Source organism: Ptiloglossa arizonensis, chromosome 8 (genome assembly GCF_051014685.1).
Source record: "Ptiloglossa arizonensis isolate GNS036 chromosome 8, iyPtiAriz1_principal, whole genome shotgun sequence".
Classification (NCBI taxonomy): Eukaryota; Metazoa; Arthropoda; class Insecta; order Hymenoptera; family Colletidae; genus Ptiloglossa; species Ptiloglossa arizonensis.
Window position 1 is genome coordinate 19,204,666 of NC_135055.1, and position 20,521 is coordinate 19,225,186.

General features: G+C 46.8%; 2 protein-coding genes across 3 annotated transcripts in view; one reads left to right on the forward strand and one right to left on the reverse strand.

Moving 5' to 3' along the window:
* Nucleotides 1-17,476, reverse strand: part of LOC143150594 (uncharacterized) — a 39,220-nt gene extending 21,744 nt beyond the window's left edge. The window contains exons 1-2 of the mRNA XM_076319008.1: nt 13,336-17,476; nt 12,721-13,269 (exon numbers count right to left, since the gene is read on the reverse strand). Of these exons, the coding sequence (XP_076175123.1) occupies nt 12,721-13,019 (299 nt within the window). The 5' untranslated portion in view covers nt 13,020-13,269; nt 13,336-17,476. The remainder of the gene's footprint in view (nt 1-12,720; nt 13,270-13,335) is intronic.
* The window catches only part of Gaba-b-r3 (gamma-aminobutyric acid type B receptor subunit 3), a 75,654-nt gene that overhangs the window by 49,110 nt on the left and 6,023 nt on the right, over nt 1-20,521 (forward strand). For both annotated transcript variants that reach the window (XM_076318995.1, XM_076318996.1), the window contains exons 9-16: nt 10,691-10,814; nt 13,086-13,202; nt 14,166-14,304; nt 14,375-14,491; nt 15,601-15,762; nt 15,912-16,015; nt 16,516-16,809; nt 18,590-18,834. In XM_076318995.1, the coding sequence (XP_076175110.1) occupies nt 10,691-10,814; nt 13,086-13,202; nt 14,166-14,304; nt 14,375-14,491; nt 15,601-15,762; nt 15,912-16,015; nt 16,516-16,809; nt 18,590-18,834 (1,302 nt within the window). The remainder of the gene's footprint in view (nt 1-10,690; nt 10,815-13,085; nt 13,203-14,165; nt 14,305-14,374; nt 14,492-15,600; nt 15,763-15,911; nt 16,016-16,515; nt 16,810-18,589; nt 18,835-20,521) is intronic.

Genomic DNA, 20,521 nt, shown 5'->3' on the forward strand with positions numbered 1-20,521 from the left:
CGATACGAACGATCCCGGGCCGCGATGAACGCGATAACGCGCGGTACGTCCGAATTGCTCGTCCTTGCGTCAGTTCGTATTGTTGTCCAAAGGTGGGATTTTCCATCGGGGTCGGTACGCGAACGAGATTTTCTATTAACCTTTCGCATTATCAAGAACGAGATACCACGTTTATCGCGCGTACGACCTTCCCACCAACGAGTCGTCTCGCGTATCTTGCGTTCGATTATAAAACACATTTTATATACAAACAAGGTATAACAAAGAATACCTCGTATCTTTGCAAATGGATTTTACCAGTTTGCGATGTACACCTCCGCCCAGGAACATCACGATTGATAGATACCTCGTACGTAGTTACGGGAGGGTCAATAGCGAACTCGTGACGTTTCGAGATACAATTAGGGACACTTTTGCACGATACGTTGCGCGGCGATTGTATCGACAACAATATCTCCGAACGGTACAATACTGAACGGAGTGTACGATCTAACAACGCGTTGATCTTGATCGGATCGGGAAGCTTACGCAATATAGAAAACTTCGAGGTAAGAGATAGATCCTTCGTGGCGTTACGAGAAGCGATACACAGTGGTAAGAGAAATATACGAAAAGTGTCGCAAGGTGAATTTTCTATTAATGTCACTTGAAAAGAAACACGCCTAATTTATTGTCAAAAATCTTTTCAATTTGTCCAATGTGCCTCATCCGCGTGTTTTCTTTAGTAATAAAATTCTTGTTCGTCGTTTAGATCGCGAAGCGTGCTCTAATATTGTTTCGATCCTCCTCGAAGGAAAATTGCAATTTCCTCGATATTTTTATTAAACGAATGTCACTGTGTTTGCGTCTGGACAGCTTCCGAAGGGAACGATCGTCATACGCGTAACGTTTGCCGAACGCTCGTAGGAAAACACCGAGCATACTATACACCGGTTGCATCGGTGTGGTGCGTCTGACGCTTCTAATCCTATTTTAGGGTGCATGTGACGTCGCTTGAAACTCGATCGGAGAGAGTCACGCGTCGTTCGAGCCACTCGACGCCCATGTCTCCGTGTGCAACACTCGAAGAATCGAGTACGGGATCGTAAAGTTAATTTAAAAGCGTCCCGTATCCTTTTCACAGGGGTAGGATACACGCTCCGCGAGCTATGGAACAAATTTCAAACGAAATGGCACGCCTTGGCGCAAAGTGCCGCGCAAACAGACCGAGAGCTCATTGACTGTACCACTCGTAGCTCTGCTTCGACGCCCCAGTTTAATGTTTTTTTTCTTTCTTCTTTTCCCTTTTTTTTTTCTCTCTCTCTCTCTTTTTCCACAACTTGAAACTAAAAGCGGCCGGGAGAAACGCGGCGAAAGTGATCGAGTAACTTGGCGCGATTCGCGAGATTCCGCCGGGAGATATTCCCAGATTTCTAGAGAGTTTCCGAGCGGTCTTTCGAGAAGCTTCGAAAGCGCAATACAGGCCGAACCGGGTAATCTGTTCGCCCTTTGTATATTTTACGCGAGCGAGCCTATAAGAAATTTTACGACGACACGGTTCTTGCATTCTTTTCTTTTTTTTTCGAAGAAGAAGAACTTTCAAAAGTTCGACGCCAATTTTGCCGAGTACCTAGTGTAAATCTTCGACGAGAAAAGGATCCTTGGTCGACCTCGATCGTATTGTATTTTTCCAAGATGATATCGGCTGAATAGACTGCAAACTCGAAGCGGAATTTTTTTAATCAATTTCTAGTCTCATCCTAGCAGATTAGTTGCCAAAGCTACTGACACAGCTTTCAGTTTGCAAGCGTTTCAAAATTTAATCGTTCGTACCTTGGTGTGTAGATACACCCATACCGGATCAACTTTCGAACGAATTCTTGCCGAAAATAAACTCTTCAACTTTATCCAAACTGTAACCCCATCCGCACCGCAAATTTCCCGTCCGCTCGCGTACAATCTCCGATCGAAGCGAGTACATTGATCGAGAGAAGCTAACATCACCGTGGAATATATTCCTCGTTAGGACGGGGGGATATCAGGATGACGGGAGGGTCGTTCGGAGGCTCTTTACCCCGATGAAACGTTGTCGAATGTCGCGATAACTCGAGATCCGCGCTGGAAACTCGGCCGGTCTTCCATCGGGCGCGTTTGCCCCGAGATTGTCCAAACACGAGACAATTACACCTGGTCCGCACTTAGCCATGAATTCGGTATGTGTTTACGGTGCAGCGAGAGTGTAATTAACGCTGGAACAAGAAACAGAGGCGCAACGGGTCGAACAACGTCGCGCGAAACGAGTTACGAGGACGCGCCTCGAACGCCGGCTGGCAAACTTCGTGTCCGTACCCCGGTCCCCCCTCCCAACTCGTTGCAATTAATTTCCAACGGTGAAAAGAAAATATCGGTACACTCGGGAGCGACGTGTCCGCATCGATCGCGAAAAGTTCCGTGGCTAGGCGACAACCTTCCCCGTCTGGTCGCGACAGGACGACGTTAACCGAGTTTTAAACGTTAAATTAATCAACGATTTCGCATCAACGTCCGGGACGTCCTCCGCGGGGACGCGATACGCGTACAACACGTCACGGGAGAATCCTCGCGGATACGCGCGAATCTTCAGCTTCTAACCAACAAGAGAGAGGGGGCCCCCCCGAGTGTATCGTGGGGAACTACGAAACCGAGCGATCGGCGCGAGCTTCGTGCGAACACGATCGAGGATGTTTGCCATTCTACCCGCCGGATGTCGGTAAGAAGTCGATGAATAATTAATGAGGCCCCCCCTCTCTCTCTCAGCGGCGGCGAAAGGGAGCGTGCTGGTGGAGAAACCGGGAGAAAAAGCGGAGATGGAAAACAAGGAGGCACGGAATGTATTACCTCCGAACCCTGTCCCGCTATCCCTTCCCTTCTCGGTATTAATCGTTATTCCGACGGACCGAGTATGACCGTCCAACGATGAGTAGCGTGTCAAATTTTTTCTTTTTTTTTTTTTCTTTTCTTCTTCTTTTCTTTTTGAGCGTTAAGTTTCACAGGCCGCACCATCAGTGACAAATTCGAGTCGTGTAAATCGTCCCGAAAGTCCATCGTCACGAGGCGTCGAGAGTCCGCCTGCACTCCTCTCTCGGCTAACGACGCGAGCGCATAATTTGCGCGGCCTCGAAACACGACGTCTCGGTGCAACTCGCGCGAAATGCACCTACCTACGTACGTGTATATGTGTATACGTGTATAGATGTGTGCACGCGTGTTCGTGTACGGTTTCTTTGTGAAATCAAGCTTCTTTTCAGCCCGCGTGACCTCGATGCATCGATGTCAACGACACTCGCCCCCTCCTCGGCCCCCGAACTTGTCACGGACCGAAATTATATTCTCGTCGCTCGAATTCCTTCGATTCGCGGCGCAATGGGACGACAAGGACGAGATGCGCGCGATCGCATTTACGGGTCATTGTCTCTTTAGTATGATCGAAAATCAATCTGCCGGAAAGTGGCCACGCTTTCACGAGCCCTGCCGTGAAATTGAGACCCAGAGACTCATTACTCCTCTGTTCTCGTCTCTCTCTCTGTTCCATCGTTCACCGTGTAGTTCCACCTCGCTCGTCCTTGCTGCTCCTTTTTTTCACCCCGCGCGAACACGATCTTTTACCAGACTGGATAGAAAATGCTCTTCCCCGTTCCTTTGTACGAGGTTACACCTGTACTTTGGAGCGTTGAGTGCTCGATGGGATGTTACGTTCCGCGACAGCCATCGGTGGCTGATGTTTTTTTTTTTAACACGGTCCCGTAAAGAAATCCACGTGCTCGATAACAACTTCCGAGTGACCCCACTCGCCTCGTATTCAAACGTTTCGAAGCAGTTCTGGTCATTGCTACCGACACTGGTGAAACGATTGAAATGTCTCGTGGTAAACCTAGTAGTCGCGTTTCAATCCTGGTGGTAGTAGGTATTGACGGTATTCGCGCTGAAATTTCACGCACTGGGTCTGGTAAAATTATTTGAACGTCTCGTAGTAATCGTAGTAGTCGTGTTTCAATCTTGGTCGATTTTAAATGCCCAATGGCGATTCTGATAGTTGGATTTAAATAGTAAATGATGAGCCTAGTGATTTTATTTAAATTCCCAAAGTAACTCTAGTAATTATATTTAAATTCCCAAAGTAACTCTAGTAATTATATTTAAATTCCCAAAGTAACCCTAGTAATTATATTTAAATTCCCAAAGTAACCCTAGTAGTTGGGATTAAATACCCCGTAGTAATCCTACCAGTTGTAATTGAACGCCCAAAGTGATACAAATTGGCGACGATTATAATTTTAATTTCTCCAAACACCCTTCTCCAAGAATCTTTGTTTATTCAAAGTTTCGCTCGTGAATTTATTCTCGTTCTCCTTCTCTTGATTTTATCGTTCGATCGTCCTCGCCCACATCTCATCCTTTCGTTTACTTATTCTTATCGAGTCATCCCTCAAGTAACACGATTGTATCTCTCTTTCCGAGAACAGTAAAAAAAAGTCACTCCAGTTAGTACCATTAATCATCGATACGTACTTCTTCGTTTACCGCGCAGGGTCCCTCGGGCGGTCCACTAATTTTTCGAGCCCTCTTTTGTAAAAAATTCTTCGTACTTCGACGCGAGGATTCCGACGCGCGGGTAGCTTCGGGCTGCGTCGATATTTCCCAACTCGTTCCCGACGAGATGCTCGTACACAGACTCTTGAATAACAATCCCGAATCGTGCGTAGATAGTCGAGACGGAGAATTATTTTTTGCAACCCTTTCGATCCGATCCCTTCTTTTTTGCCAAGTTTCGTCGCGCAACAAAACAGTCTCCCCTTTCGTCGACCGATAAATAACCAAATACGCACAAAGGGGAATCAACTCGTGAATAAAAAATGATTACCGCTATTCGAATAAATCAACCTTCGAAAATACCCGTCCTAGTAACGAATACACGAGCCACGGAACGTATCCGATTCTCGCACGATAATTCCAACGAACTTGGAAGCCTTGTTTCCGAAACTCCGTTCCGACGTGAAAAGACGGGCGTGAAACTCGACGATCGACGCGCGAAACGATAAAACTCTCGAAAAAGCAACGTACTTTCGGAATTTCGTTGCGGAACGGGGCAAGCAACTATTCGCGCCACGCGAGTACGACAGGAAAAGTTCAGGCGCGGGTGCCGAGCGGTGCTTTATTCGAGGGGTTTCGAGGAGTTCTCCAACCTGTTACGATCCTCCCGCTGGGAAAATTACGACAATGCGGTGAACGTTCCGTGACAACGTGGTAGACGATACACCGAAACCGGAAGATTTCCCCTGTCTTTTCGCGAAATGTTTCCACGAGATTCGAAAGTTGCCGAGTTCCATCCCCGATGGCCCCCTGCCCACCCCACTTTGAGAAAAGGGCGTACCCCGAGGGTCTACGAGACAGGGTCGAGGCAAGGTTTCCCCGTTGGCATTTTCACGTAATTCGAATGGCTAGACGACCGTTTCGCGACCGTAACGGCTCGTCGTACGGCTCGTTAACCTTGCACGAGCCTCGAAGAAGCAGCTCCTTTTTCTGGCTCGCGTTTCGAGCATCGATTTCAGATAAAGTCAACGAACTGGCACGAATTTCCGCCAGCGATAGGTAACACCGGCTCACAAAGAACCCACGGCGGTACGAACAAATTGGATACCATCAACTGCTTGCTCCTTTGCCTCCGGTTTCCGTTACCTCTGTTCTGTGTTTCGTTTCTCATCCTCTTCTTCGTGTCTCTCGCCCCCCCAACCCACCCTTTCTTTCTTCTCTTCCTTTTTTTTTTCCTTTTCGACCTCCTCTTTTTTTTCCTTCTTTTTTCTTTTTTTTTTTCTTTTTTATTTATTCCAGCTTACCGCCGCCGCGCTCTTTCATCCATCTAACCAGTCGACAGAGGAGGTCCTACGGCTGTAATCCATCAAATCCTGTAGCGGATAACAGTCACATCGGCGCGGGTCTCGGATTTAACTTCCGAGCATAATCTCGGCGACAGGAAAAAGAAGGAAAAAGCCCCGCGCGCACCGACTGATCATTTCTTTCCCTATCGCGCGACAAGTCGAGTGCAAAGAGCAATTTTTCTGTCCGCGACGGATCGATGGGGGGGTTAGAGAGGACGGGACGGTCGGTCTCGCACCGTGCGAGAAAATAAAAATGCAGCCGTGGATCCTTTCTCGTTTTGTTTTTTTTTTTCTTCTTTTTTTTACGCGTTACCTCGTCTTCGAAACAATATTCTCCGAATGAGCCACAGAGACCTCCGTTTCTCAGGGATCTAGTTGTCGTAACACGTGTCGGGGAACAGCTGGATCCAAAATCTCCCGAAGAAGGACTTGGCTCCATTGTGCAAAGAATGCAACTCATCGGTGGCAATTGTGCATCTAATCCTGCATTGTTCGAATCGTGACGGAGTTTCGTGGAAAATTTAGCCTCGAAGACGATGTATTCGAAGAAAGTAACACAAGAAAATATGATTCGTCGTTGAATCGAGAAATCTTTGTATAAGTAAAGAACAAGGAAAATATTCCGGATCTACGCACCGGAGAAACATCTAAGGAGGTTCGAACTTACTCGAAGTTTTATTAATTTTAGAAACTATTCTTCTTTCCTCGTACCTCGTTACTAATCGTTTGAATATTTTTGCATCTAGATACGCGCGAAAGTGCACGGCTAATCTTCTCGCGGTTGAACCGAGATTACGAATATTGCGTCAACACGGTCGATATCGCGACGTGTAAAATCCGTAAAATTTAGTATGATTACGTGCACCGTATTTTGACAATCTCGCAGCACTCCATCAACGCTCACCGATCCACCCTAAACTACCGTGCGAGTCCCTAGCGTCCCTTTCTCCTTCGAGTTTGTAAATTCTACTGTAATTTCCTCTTCCCGCCCGATATGTAAAATTCACTTACGCCGCGCTCCGTTCAAAAGTACCGCCAAAGCCTTCGTCTTGTCACACTTTCGGTAATGTCACCACCTTGTCCTCGTTCCACATTGATGTTAGGTTTGGGAACACCCCTCGAGTGCTGTACCTTGCCTCTTTGCTCACTTCGTTTCACCGTTATCTCGTCTCTCCCGGTAAACGAATGTTTACTCTCCGCGTACCTACTCGCTCACCTACCGCAAACTTTGCGCGATGAAGTCGTTAGTTGGAAGAAGAAAAAACGAAAAAAAAAAAAAGAAAATGAAAAGGAAAAAAATTGAAAAAGAAGTATCGCCCTCGAGAGACAGGGCGAACGCGTCGGGAACATTTTCGTCGTTGCTCCCGCGAGATACGCGGAACACGATTGATCTCTCGTGAAATTTATCGCGACGAAGACCCGTAACATCGAAAACGGTGATCTATCAACGAAGAGCCAGAGAACCAGAGACAAAATTGACGCTCGATAAGGTCCCTTATCTCGGAAAATTATCGTTTGCTCGAGGACGCGTCGAACATGGTTGTCCGATGCGAACACTGGACGCGTTACGTAGAATCCTGAGCGTTGTATAATTGTCATGCTCGGTCTACACTGATTAGCCACGCGAAGTGGCCCTACGCGAACAAATGAGAGCGGAAAGCAAACTCCCGAGCTGGAGGAAAACAGTTTCCATTGGACGCTCGTAAACGACGGGAAGAGAGACATAACTGCAGAACCGTAAATTGCAAATGTTCTTTTTTCCGCGTAGTTGAGAACGTGTCGTAACCAGTTTCTCGTCCGGCATTCGTGAAGTAAAACGCTAAGGTTGTAACTCGATACAAAGATTAACTCCGCTGTATAAAATTCTAAAACAATGGTACTGGAACTGGAACTGTTCCTCGCCGGTCGCTCGAAATAGACGATTTTTCGATCTCGAGGAACGATCCACGTTTTATTATTTATCGAGTCGGCCGATTGGTATTTGTACGAAAGCTTCCGTTCGAACACCGTTCGATCGTTCGCAAGATTACGTACGGGAATAATTTATCGATTAACGCGACGAACGAACTGGAGATTCATCGACGAGGTGCACACCCCTCCGGAGAATTCGTCGGAGAAATCGAGTTTCAATGATGAGAAAACAAACTCGGTTGCATCTGACCGGGGAAAAGTGCATCGAATCCACGGGTGCTTATTTCGATCGTAGAAGTTCGTCTGGAACGAAGTTACAGCGGTTTGAAGTTTCCCTAACGAAATCGACCATTTCGTATGCAACAACCTGATACAACAAGGAGAAACGTTAATTTTATTCGGAAAGTTTACAATTTCCTTTATAACTAGCTCGATGGATCAAAAAAGAAAACTTCGACGGGTGTGCAGAGACTGCAAAACTTATGGTTAATTAACTATAAAGCGAGCGGTTTGGCGAAGAGTCGGAGAGAAGGGCGAATAATAAAGCCCTGGAAAAAGTGTGTCAAAATTTGAATTGCCGTGCGATTCACCTGAATCGTCCCTCCGGTGGAGCACGGAGTAATTACGGAAGTGCTTTTAAAATAAATAAAAAATAAAAAAAAGAAAAGAAAAATATGAAAAAAAAAAATAAAGAAGAAAGAAGAACGAAGTTGAATACCTCGATAATTAACGTCGAAGCTTCGCCCCGGGAATCCTCCGAGATGGTAACAAACGGCGGACCGAAAATCCTTTCGGATGGGTGCTTCGTTCGATAATTACCGAGAAAACTGCGAAAAATGCATTGGCGATATCTCGGTTTAAAGACTCGCGGCGAGGAACTCGGCGCTCGATTCCCGACGAAAATAATCCGATTCGCGAAAGTGGTCCCGTCGATGGTAAATTATATCTACGTCGACCGGCTCGGGAGCCGAGAACAGGAACAGGAGCTCGTTCAAAGATTCACGAGGACGTTGGTGATATATACCACCATCGGCATTTTTCCGTGGACGGAAACTTTGAAAAACGATCGGTCGACCTCCATTCTTGTTTTCAGCACGCGGAAATAGCCCGCGCCGTTATCCGTCGGCCGAAGATAGAACGAAATGAGTAGTATGTATTATTATCATCCATCCGGCGTCATTACGTTGATGAGAAAAATCCCGATACCGAACGTCTCGCGTCTCCCGTCTCTCGTCCCGTGAATCTCGGAAGACGACCGTAATGGAACTTCCCGAAACCGAGCGACCGTCTCTCTCTTGGCTCGCGTTCTCGAAAGAGTTTCCGTGACGTGCCCCGGGATTCCCTTTCAGCCGATAAAATTCCACCGACGTTGGAACTGCTCGAGAAAAGGGTATTAGCGCTCCTAATTGGCCCGAAAATTCGAGGGTACTTTATCGCGACCATTTTTTCCCCTACGAAAGAATAATCGTAACGGAACGAAAATTAGCAGACGGAAAATTGCTACCGTTGCAACGGTGACTCGACGAATCGCGGAGAGTGTTACGGAAAACGCGACAGTTTGAAAACACGTGGAATTAAATGTTCCACGAGTTCGAAATTACATCGTCCTCGCGCCACCGAACGGTGATGCTTCGCGACCGTTGTGCGTATTTATTTCGTGCATTCGAGCCAAAAATAATCGTCGAATATTTCGAGCCGGTAGAAACGAAAATATCGGTGAAGTAATTTCGGAAGGACGAAATATGCACTCTCCTGGCAGTCTGTGCCGCGAAATATATGGCAGCGAGAGGGTTACGCGAGAAATCATCTCCTTTCCGACTCTGCCGTGGAAACACTGCATACAGCGTGTCTGAGTTATCTCGGCACGGTGGAGATGGTATAAAAAATAAATGTCCGGAAAAAAGATCGTTTCCTACCGAGGAACGCGTTACACGTTACAAAGAATAATTCCATCCACCTTCCCTCGCACCGAACAATATCTTTGTACACTCCGAGACGTTCCACCGTCGCGTCGAGACGAACACGCGTGTATTATTTATCCGAGCAATGTTTACGGTAAAGAGAATAAAACATACCCGAGAGGATGGTTGAATTTTTCCAATTTCGAAAGCTGATTTAAGCAAATGGATTACGCGTATTCCCGAGGCTTGGAGAGAACGCAAAGAAAGGGGAAATCGATCTCCCCTGCGAAATTCGAAATTACCAAACAGGCCATTTAAACGCGCACTCGCATCGACACGAACAGGAATTCCATGGCCTCGATTCCGTGTGTCTCTCCCCCTCCCCTCTCTCTTTACGAGGCCCGTGTATATCCGACTTTATCGGCGACGTCGAGCAAATGGCGAAGCACGAACGAAAAAACGAATTTTATAGGAGAACGGATTTTTCCAACGGATGCCAGAGGAATCGGGAATAGGAATTAAACCCTCGTCTTGATCAGCCATTTTTCGTCGATAGCTCCATGTCCCGTTACGGTGGAACTTATCATTGCTCCGTAGCGGTGAGTTTCGGGATTCGTTTCGTCGTACACGCGACACGGAACAACTTTCTCGAACGAAGAAACGAAATCGCGAATCAACGATCGTTTTAATTACACCACGGTCCCCCCGACGCTCGCGAAATCTTAAACGTTTAAATTTATTCCCGTTGAAACAATGTACACGGGAACGGAGAATAGAGAGAGGGGTCGGGTCAGTACGTAAACAAGAGAGGATTAAAATCTCAACCGGATCGAGATACAGCGCGAATCAGCGAGCGTAACTATCGCGATAAGTGCGCAATCTCGTCGGAACGGAGCGGACCTCCTTAACCGATTATTTAAGTTATCAAGTAGCGGCTCGTTCGCGAACCGAGGCGAGAAAGGTCTTAAAGTTTTCCAATTACAGGCCACGTCGCCAGCAGGATAGCGATTTTCAGCCCGGAAGATGGAAAGCTGATAATGAATTGTCCGAAATGCGTCCCGACGAGATGGCCCGACGGACATCCACCCGCCGCACGAAGAGTTTTTCGGTACGTATCGTCGTAGAAGAGATCCAAACGAGGCGGTTCGAGAACAACGAAACGCGATTATCGCCCACCGATCGAGAAGAGTCGATTCTCGATTCTCGGTGTTACGTTTCGGACCACAGATCGGTCGAGGAGAAATATGGAGCACTAGGTCTCGAGAATATCGAGATCCACGAAACGAAAAGACTCGGTACTCGATAAGTGTCTCGTAGCTCGAGGATCTCCAAAATTTTGAAGATTCTCCAGTACATAGAGATTCTAGAAAATTTTACAAACTCGAGCAAACGATTGGTGTATCTGCTATCGAGTCTCGTATACCGTGTAACGTTTCTTTTTTATATTCATTACCTTTTCATACGATTTAAATGGAATTACCAGCTAAATTACCAGTAAATAAAGTAGTAATGATAATACGTGATAATAATAATGACTTAAAGAGACATGGATACATAGGTAAGTAGACGACAGGTAGATAAATTTCAAGAACCCGAATAAACGACGGGGATCTCGATGTACTCGAGATTCTCGGATACTTCCGAAACATTCGAGATTCTCGAGGTTCTCGAGCACCGCGATACTTTCGAGATCTCGAGAAAAATTCCATTCCAGTCCCGACTCGAGATTTTCGAGACCTCGAACACCTCAGTCGGTCAACGTTACGTACAAGTATCGGAGCATCGTTATTAAATCTCACCTCCCCCGATCGATGATCGCGCGCCCGCCGCCCGCCACCTTACGAATTTGATTAAACAATTAATAACGAACAAACGTTTCGCGAACCGTGCGCGTCGCGAATCGTTGTACACGGCAAACACGGCAACATTATCACCGTCCACGGCCCGCTACCGACCGCGTAATCATTTATGACTCGCATGATCGGCTCTGTATGCTAATAACCGTATTATTCGTGGGGCAAACGACGTGGACGACGTGTTTCGGGCGAATGTCGAAAGTAGGGAGGATTCTCTCGCCGATGCTAACAGCGATTTCGCACGATCGCGTAAAATTTCATCGCCCGGTAATTCAAGTTGTAAAGGTGGCTTTTATTAAATGGCGTCTTTACGATACGGCGTGTACGCGAACCGATACCAACGATAAAACTGTATTCGGAGGGCCACCGGCTCGTCTCTCCTTCTCCCTTTCTCTCTCTTCTTTCGGGAAAATTTCATCGATCGTTCCACTGGTCAAATTGTACGGTAAAAGTTACTCTTAACAAACGTCCCAGAGTCATGCGAACTGCCCCCCTGAAAAATACCGTGCAACGAAACCGAAGGATTCCCTCGAACGAGATGTTCGGTACTCCTCGTCGTCGATCGGTCACGCGATTCGAATCGAGTGCACCGAATTTCATCGCGTCCTATTTATTTCGTAAATATAATTATCGACAGCTCGCTGAATTATGTTTTTCATTTTAACCGACTGTGCATCGTGAATTTATCGATACCGAACCAACGGTAATCATTATTTCGAACGTGACGGTAAAATCGCGAACGAATTACGTTGTTGGAAAATTGTAAACAATTTCGGTAAACAGAGATTTATTGCATCTTTCGCTGTACTGTGAACGACAATACCGATCGTATAATTGGTAAACGATTCCTTGAAAATTTCGATAGATTTGTACCGTTAGTTTTTTAAGTCGATGTTCGTGCCTCGAGAAATGCTCCGTCTTCTCGCGCTACAATGTCGTACCAAATAACGATCGTCGAGAAATGTGTAGAGCGTTTAAATTGAAAATGTGCGTTCAACGTTTAATTTCTATTCGACCCGTTGAGCGACCGAGGATACCGAATATCGTTTATAAACGCAGTGCCGAACAAAGAGAATATTTTTATCGTTCAAATTTTTCCGCAACGTTATAAAATCTATGTTTCGGTTTTAAATCTACTAGGACGGTTTATTTATTTACCGTTCTCCGCGCGTAATTTTATCCATTCGGTGCCGGCCAAATAACAATTCGGAATATCGCAAAGCGTGTCTGTCCGAATACATTTGCCCGGTGCGGTGTGTTCGAAAATTTTCACGCGATTGCTTAAAAATTGAACTCGAAACGTACCCGATGAACCACGGAGCACTGTAACGTCGGATTCGCGCAAACAAATAAATCGTGGAACGATTTACGGTCATTGTGGCCGGAAGGCGAGTTGTTATACCGAACGAATCAACGTTCCTTCTCCGGTGACTTAAAACGTTCGCTACGGCCGCCATTACGCGTTTATTGCCGCTCGGGGTCGTCCGAGGAATACTAAAAGGGTCGTTCTTCTCGGTACACAGGTTAAGAGTGGTGACTGTAGCACCTGCGGCTTTCCTCGCGGTCACATGCCTCGCCAGTATCGGTGTCACCCTGGCCCTTGCATTCCTGGCGTTCAATCTGCACTTCCGCAAACACAAGTAAGTCCTCCGCGATCACGAGACGTGCCGCAACCTCGCGTTCTGTCCGGAAAAATACCCGAACTTTCTAAAAAGAAAATGAAACGCGATTAACTTTTGAGAAAAAATATCTCGTGTCGTTGAAAATACTCACCTATCGCAGCGGTGCAACGATTTGCACACCGGCCTTGTCTCGTAACGACGTTCGAAAATTCTGACTGCGGTTATTTTTACGCTTTTATTTCGAGTCGTGGAAACGAGAAACAATCACACGGTGTCGAATGCGCCGAATGGTGCAATATTGTAACTTGTTCCCGTGCCAAGAAAACGGTTACCGCAGTCGATGCACAGGTGCATTATCGCGCAACAGAGGCCAACTGCCAGGTTCGTGATATCGAGGACGACAGAATCTTCGTAAGAAACGATCAATCGTGTTTTCGATAATCGCACGATTTTTACGTTCTATTGCTTTACGGCTAGTATCCCCCAGTGGTAATCTTACGCACGCGTTGAACAATTATCGCTGTGCACTTTCCGCGTGAATCGACGCGTTTCAGGAAAACTTTTCTCAAGACTGAAAAGTGCATTGATTGTGATAGATGCAACTGAATGTTTCTGTATTTCCTTGGTCGTCTCGTTGCATTACAAAATTAAAAACACGAATTATACTTTCAACCGAAAGACTTTGAGTGTACAGTTCGAACGTAAGACTGTTTGAAAATGAATGTCGGCCCCTCGTTCGAAGCTTCGTTTTTCAATTAATCATCGTCTCTCGCTTTACGCGTTGCAGCCCGACTTCGGACACTCCCACTGTCTCTGTTTTTCTCCGCAGCGGAACTTTCGCGTGGATGTCGCCAGTGATTTCCTTGGTCGTGAAAAAGTTCGGTTATTTTTTAGACGCGCCGTTGCACGTTGTAACGTAGTCTATCGTCGAGTGTAATTTTTCCACCGGTACAAAACTGTTTCGTTTCCTGCAACCGACAGGAGTATAAAACTTTCGAGCCCTAGGCTGAATAATATGGCCGCTGTCGGCTGCGGTCTCGTCTACGGTGCGGTTATCCTTTTGGGTCTGGATCACGCCACGCTACCGGACAGCGACGATTATTATCCTGCTGTGTGCACGGTGAGCATGAATTTTCTATATCCAAGACGACATCGCGTCGCATTTCGAACGATTCATTGCACCGTTTCAGGCGAGAGTCTACCTGTTGTCCGCCGGTTTCTCTTTGGCTTTCGGCTCGATGTTCACCAAGACCTACCGCGTGCACCGAATTTTCACCAGAAGCAGAAGCGGTGTCGTCAAGAACAAGGTATTATTTACGCGACTCTGACGCGTCACATAAAGCTCTCTTATTCTGTATAACTTTAAAACGCCACGTAAGACTCGATTGCTCTGTGTGACTCTACGTCGCGCAAGACTCTATGCAATTCCGACGTCACGTAAGACTCTACGCGACCTCGATTGCTCCGTGTGACTCGACGTCATACAAGGCTCTATGTAATTCCGACGTCACGTAACACTCTACGCGACCTCGATCGCTCTACGCGACCGTGACGTCATACGTGACTCTATTACCCTATACGACATTAACGTCACGTAACAGTAGAGCCTCCCATAATCGAATAACAGAAGCGTTCTATTAATCGAATGTGTTTCCCTATTACCTCGGATACAGAACGCTCTACCGTATTTACATTTTTCCACGTCCAATTTCACCACTGTACGGTTTCCACGTCACCGTAACTTTCAAGCAACAAGTAATCGACGAATTTGTTCGCGAAAGCTTCGCAATTCTTTCGAACCGGCGGACAGGTTGCTTTTATTAAATTTCGCTTTTCAATTTGTATCCCTGTTACGAATATTTATGGAATACCGAAAATAATTCGGTTCATCGAGGTTCGACACTGCTCGCGCGTTTACCTCTTCGCGATGCGTTATAGTTTCTTTGTGTCGCGAGCCAAAAAAAAAATCCATTCCTTTTCATTATACTTTCGCAGAGTAATCGAGAGTGTCGCGTTCGGAGTTCGGCGAAATTTAGTACCTAAAATCCTTATAAATATCCATCACGCGTAATCCTTGATTTACTGCGAGTACAATATGTCTTCGACTCGCGCACAAGTGTACCTTTATCCTTCGAATCGTAGTAGCTTAACACAGAGAGACACTGTTCGCTCATTTACCTCCCTACTTGTGCTCCTTAAAGTTTCTTCGTACCTCGAGCGCCAAAAGAAAGAAGAAAAAAAAAATCGATTCTTTTTGCGTTACGGTTCTCGCAACGAGTAATCCAGAGTGTCGAGTACAAAGTTCAAAGGTAATTCAGAGACCGAAACCCCCAGAAATATCTATCACACCTAATCCTTGATTTACTACGGTTAAGTCCTCGAGTGTCACGCACAAGTGTCCTTCTGCTACTTGCAGCTACTCCAGGACACCCAGCTGATAAGCTTAATCTGCGTCCTCCTGCTGATAGACGGTCTCGTGGTGACCCTGTGGGTGACTTTCGACCCCATGCAGCGTCATCTGCGGAACCTGACCCTGGAGATCAACCCGCAGGATAGGGGCGTCGTCTATCAACCTCAGGTATTGAAATCGAAACGGACCGTTCGGAAAAGAGGATTTCGATCCCGGTTGTCGGCTCAACGGCCAGATAACTTCGTAAAAATATCGATATCGTTAACAGCGGCCGACCGTGGCCAATTAATTTATAACCTCTTGATTACCAAACGCAGGTAGAGGTGTGCCGTTCTCAGCACACCAATAGTTGGCTGGGCGCCCTCTACGTTTACAAGGGTTTACTGCTGATCGTCGGTGTCTACATGGCCTGGGAAACGAGGTAAAAATACTTGGACGACTGCTTTTTAACGAACACGGGTCCTAAAAATTCTGTTACGACAAACGCTTCGGGGGGAGTCCGCGCGTACGTGGGAAGTTCCAATTGGAGGGGGCGGAGTCAGAACGGAATTGGAGTTTAATGAGGGATGCCATTAGGACGTTCATTAGCAAAGGTGTTTCCACTTTTCTTTTCTTTTTTTCCCTTTCTTTTCTGTTTTTCTTTCTTCTTTCTTTTTTTCTTTTTCTCTTTTTCTTCTTCTTTTCTTCTCCCTCGCCGATCGGAACTGTCGTCGAGGTATCGATACATTAACCCGTCGCGTCGTCGAGATCGAGTCAAGGACGAAGCCGTGGAAACAAAGCAACCGGCTGGATTCTCTCGCGAAACCGATTCGGAGTTTATTCGACAATGTTACCCGGGAAATGTCTAACCTGTATGTTTTACGTACTTGTATCTGCAGAGTTTACCCTGTGTGTTTCTCCGCGCGCCATGCATAATTCCAGGCACGTAAAAATACCGGCGTTGAACGATTCGCAGTACATTGGCATGAGCGTCTATTTCGTCGTGATCACGTCGGGCATCGTGGTGGTCTTGGCTAATTTGATGTCCGATCGCGCTACCCTCGCCTTCGTCACCATAACCGCCCTGATATTGGCCTCCACGACCGCGACGTTGGCTTTGCTCTTCCTACCCCAATTGGCGAACATCTTGGCCGGCGAGAGGGCCGATCCCGTTGTGCAGAGTCTCGGCTTGAAGATCGAGTGCAACACGAGGAGATTCGTGACCGACGATAGGACGTAAGTAACCGTCCTGCTTCTATCCCCGGGATTTGTTCGTTCGATAAGAGGCTGGGGAGGAAATGGGGAAACGTCACGTCGGAAAAAGAGGGTGAATCGGGTGAGGACGGTGTCGCTCGAGATGACGATAAGGGTCCGTCACTTCCGAAGTTAATCGTTCGAACGGATAAACCTCGAGATGGGTTCACAATGGGCGTATTTCGAGCTACGAACACTAATATGAACCACGCGTACCAACTTCGGGGATGCTCCGAAGAAAGTTAAATATCGGTACCGTCGATTCGAGATACCGTGTAAAACGATTCGACGATAAAATACGTTGGAGAAGGAATAGAAATTATGTAGAAAGATCCACCGATACGGACAACTCGGTGACGGATGATGTAATATCTAGCGAAAACAGTATCTAGTGTTATTCCATTCTACGTATTTTGCACCGATTGCGAATATAATATAGAAATAGAAACAGGTGGGAAATTAGTTACCAGCGTTCCGTGTGTATCGATATTAGAAACGGCAGGAGAAACATATGCCAAATGATCGCACGTGAATGACTCGAGCCGTAAATTTTAATGTCGTTTTCGAATAAACGAGAATCGCTCGAACAGTGTATTAAATTCGATTCCAATCTGCTCGTCTTCGGAACGGTGAAATATATCTTTGAAAAATGGAGAAGAAACAGTCTGGGCTGCGGTATAAATTCGCGAAAAACCGGAGTCTCGATGCCGGAAAGGAATTCCGTTCATTTCCAAAAGTTATGGGAATCTGTTCCCAATATTTATGTTATTTATGCCCGGTGGAATATTTCCGAAAATTTCACGCGTCCTTTGGTACACGCCCATCTAAAATCGCGCACCCGTAAAAGAAAGCTCCACGAGTATCGCTCGCTGTGTATATATATACACATATATCGAGACACGGACGTTCAATTGTCCCGTAAGAAAGTGCATGATCGACGATACTCGATTTACTCCTAGCCCAATAAGTGTACGGTCACCGTTGTACCTACACTTGATCGGATTCCGGGTAGCCATTCGCGTTACTACAACGGTACGGGGAATCGATTCGCTTTAAACCGGGTTACAGATATCGTTTATCATATTTTATTCCACTCGGCTCCGACTTTCGCTGAATTTCCTATAAAAGCCCCGACCGCCACGGAAAAGTTTATTTAATTTTCCGCAGAAGCTTATTCGGCGTAAAGTTCAGAAACGAGATCGCGTTACGTCGTTCGGAGTTCCCTTGGCGAAATCCAGCCAGGAATTAAGGGGGCTTTCACCTTCGTGGGGCCGAAAAACCAGGGTTTTCTTTAAAGAAAGATCCTTTTTTTTTCGCCCTCACTGGAGAAACTGCAAAGCCGATCGCTTTCGAACTTTCCCTACCACTTTTCGTAACTGGTCAGAAAAAGAACTCACGAGAAGTAATCCCGGCCAACTTCTGCCGATTATTCTCGTTCATCGCGGATCATCCCGAGGAAAAAGTATCCTCCTGGAACGAAGAGCCAAATATTCGTTAACCGTGATATTTAATTTACGAAATAGAACACCGAGGTATCGCCGTTTGTCAAGATCTCGGTGTCTCCCGGTGGGGCGAGTATTCGTTGAAAAATAATGGAAAGAGACGAAGATGGTAATTTTTGAATAGTTTCGCCCCTCTCGGGGATCGATGGAGAACGCGAGCCATAAATCGAGCGTGTTCGCGTGGATCTCGTTGACAAATCGACGCGCGGTGGTAACTTTTCGTCGAATTTAATCGAAATGACATTTCACGGCGGGTACAGGGAGCTCCAGTACCGCGTGGAAGTGCAGAATCGCGTGTACCGTCGTGAAATGGCGCAGCTGGAGCTGGAATTGGCCAGATTGGAGAAACAATTGGCACAGGAGCCCGTCGGACCGTCGCACGCTTCGTCGAGCGCATCGATCCCGCAACGCAATCCTAGCATCGGGGGTGGTCTGCCTTTGTTGTTGCTCAGTGTCCTCCCGCCGGTCATCCCTAGGGCTAGCTGGCCGTCGGCGGATCCATCCGGTAAGTGAGACCTCTTCGTCGCGTACTTGGAGATTCGTTGTGCAAATAAATCCACGCGACGCGGGGGACGGTTACTCCGGTGGCGGTGATGGTGGTTCGCCAGTCGTTTGTTACCCTTTCCTCCGACGTTCTCGCGAGTTTTACTTCTGCTCCCGTAATATTCGACGATATCGGGGCCACACGCGAAGGATACCACCGCTTCGAAACCGATTCGGACGAAAGTAGGTCGTTACGGACGATTTACGAGCACACACTGGGTGTCGTGACTGACCTAACCGTACTAAATTTTTCCGGATTTGCTGCGTCGCGACCGTCGATGAAGCGATACTTGCGACTAGGTCTCGTCCAAAGTGCGTAACGACTTCGTCGCGTATCCCGAGACGTATTTGGATCGTTGACTGCGAAGAGAGAAACGAGGTGTAAGAAAGTTTGGAAAATTAACGAAACTTCGAGGATTCTTCACTTTCACCGTGCGTGGATCCGAGACTGGTTCTTTGTATTCTTTTTTTTTTTGTTAATTTGTTATTCAGCGGTCGTTGCTCCGTTATACTTTGTTATTTCGATCGCCTCGATGCACCTCGGAGAGAAAATTGTATTTCGTTTCTTTCCAATATCGTTTAAATTTTCCAAGTAACGTCATACATTGGGCAGACCCGAATCAGGCGATCGGTCGTGACCGTTGCATACGATGCACAATGCAGTCGAGTCCTTCGACAGCGGACGGAAGTGGGAGATTTCGAGGCGACCCACTCTAATACGTGTTGCGACAACTTAATCTTTCCCAGGTAGCGAGAGAGATTTCGTGTACATTGAAGATGAATTCGTCGACACTTGCGAGAAGTTAATTTCCGTTTGGTTTCTCCCTCGAGTGGTTAAGTATTCGGTCATTTTTATTTTCTTTCCCTCTGCGATAACATCTCGGTCGGTTTTCGCGGATTTTCTTATTCATTTTCAACGGTCGATGCAGTCTGCGCTCTTTCGAAGCGAGAAATCAGAGTCCGGAGCTCCGAGGACACAGCCGAAGATCGTTGTCCCAAGTCCAATGAATTACCAAGTTTTTAATTTAATCGATACCCAACTTCTCGGCGACTCGCGATTACTTTCGCAAAGAAACGTTCGTTTTGCTTTCACGGTTCGCTCGCTACGATTCAATTCGAATCGCGACCCGTGGAGATTCGGAAATTTGAAGTCGGTTGCGTGGTTGCGACACACGGAGTGCGCGGTACGTTTTGCGTTGCATCGTCGGACGGAAAAGCGAAACGTTGGCGGGGACACGTTCGCCGCAAAGCAAAGGGCCGAACCACGGCCGAAGAAAGAATTTTACGTTTCGACGTGGAATCGTGCGTCGATGGGGAAAACACGCGCGAAACGTTTCCATGTATAGCGTAAATTTGCACGATGAATGAACCTGTCCGCCAAGAGGAGAAAGAAGGAACGATACATAATTCAATGTTCTTCTCGCTTCGTCGTCCCTCGGTTGTTCAGGTATTCGAGAAAGGTGACAGAATTCCGTTTATTGCACGCACGACAGGCTTGAACCGTTTCCGACGTTTACACGCTTGCCGAGGAAAGACTGTTCGAAAGATACAAGATATTAGAATAGGACCGAAAGTGTCGTATCGCGTCGATTTGAATCTTTCCTTGCTGACTTGCGCGCCAAAAGGATTGTTGTTTGGATTGCATGGAA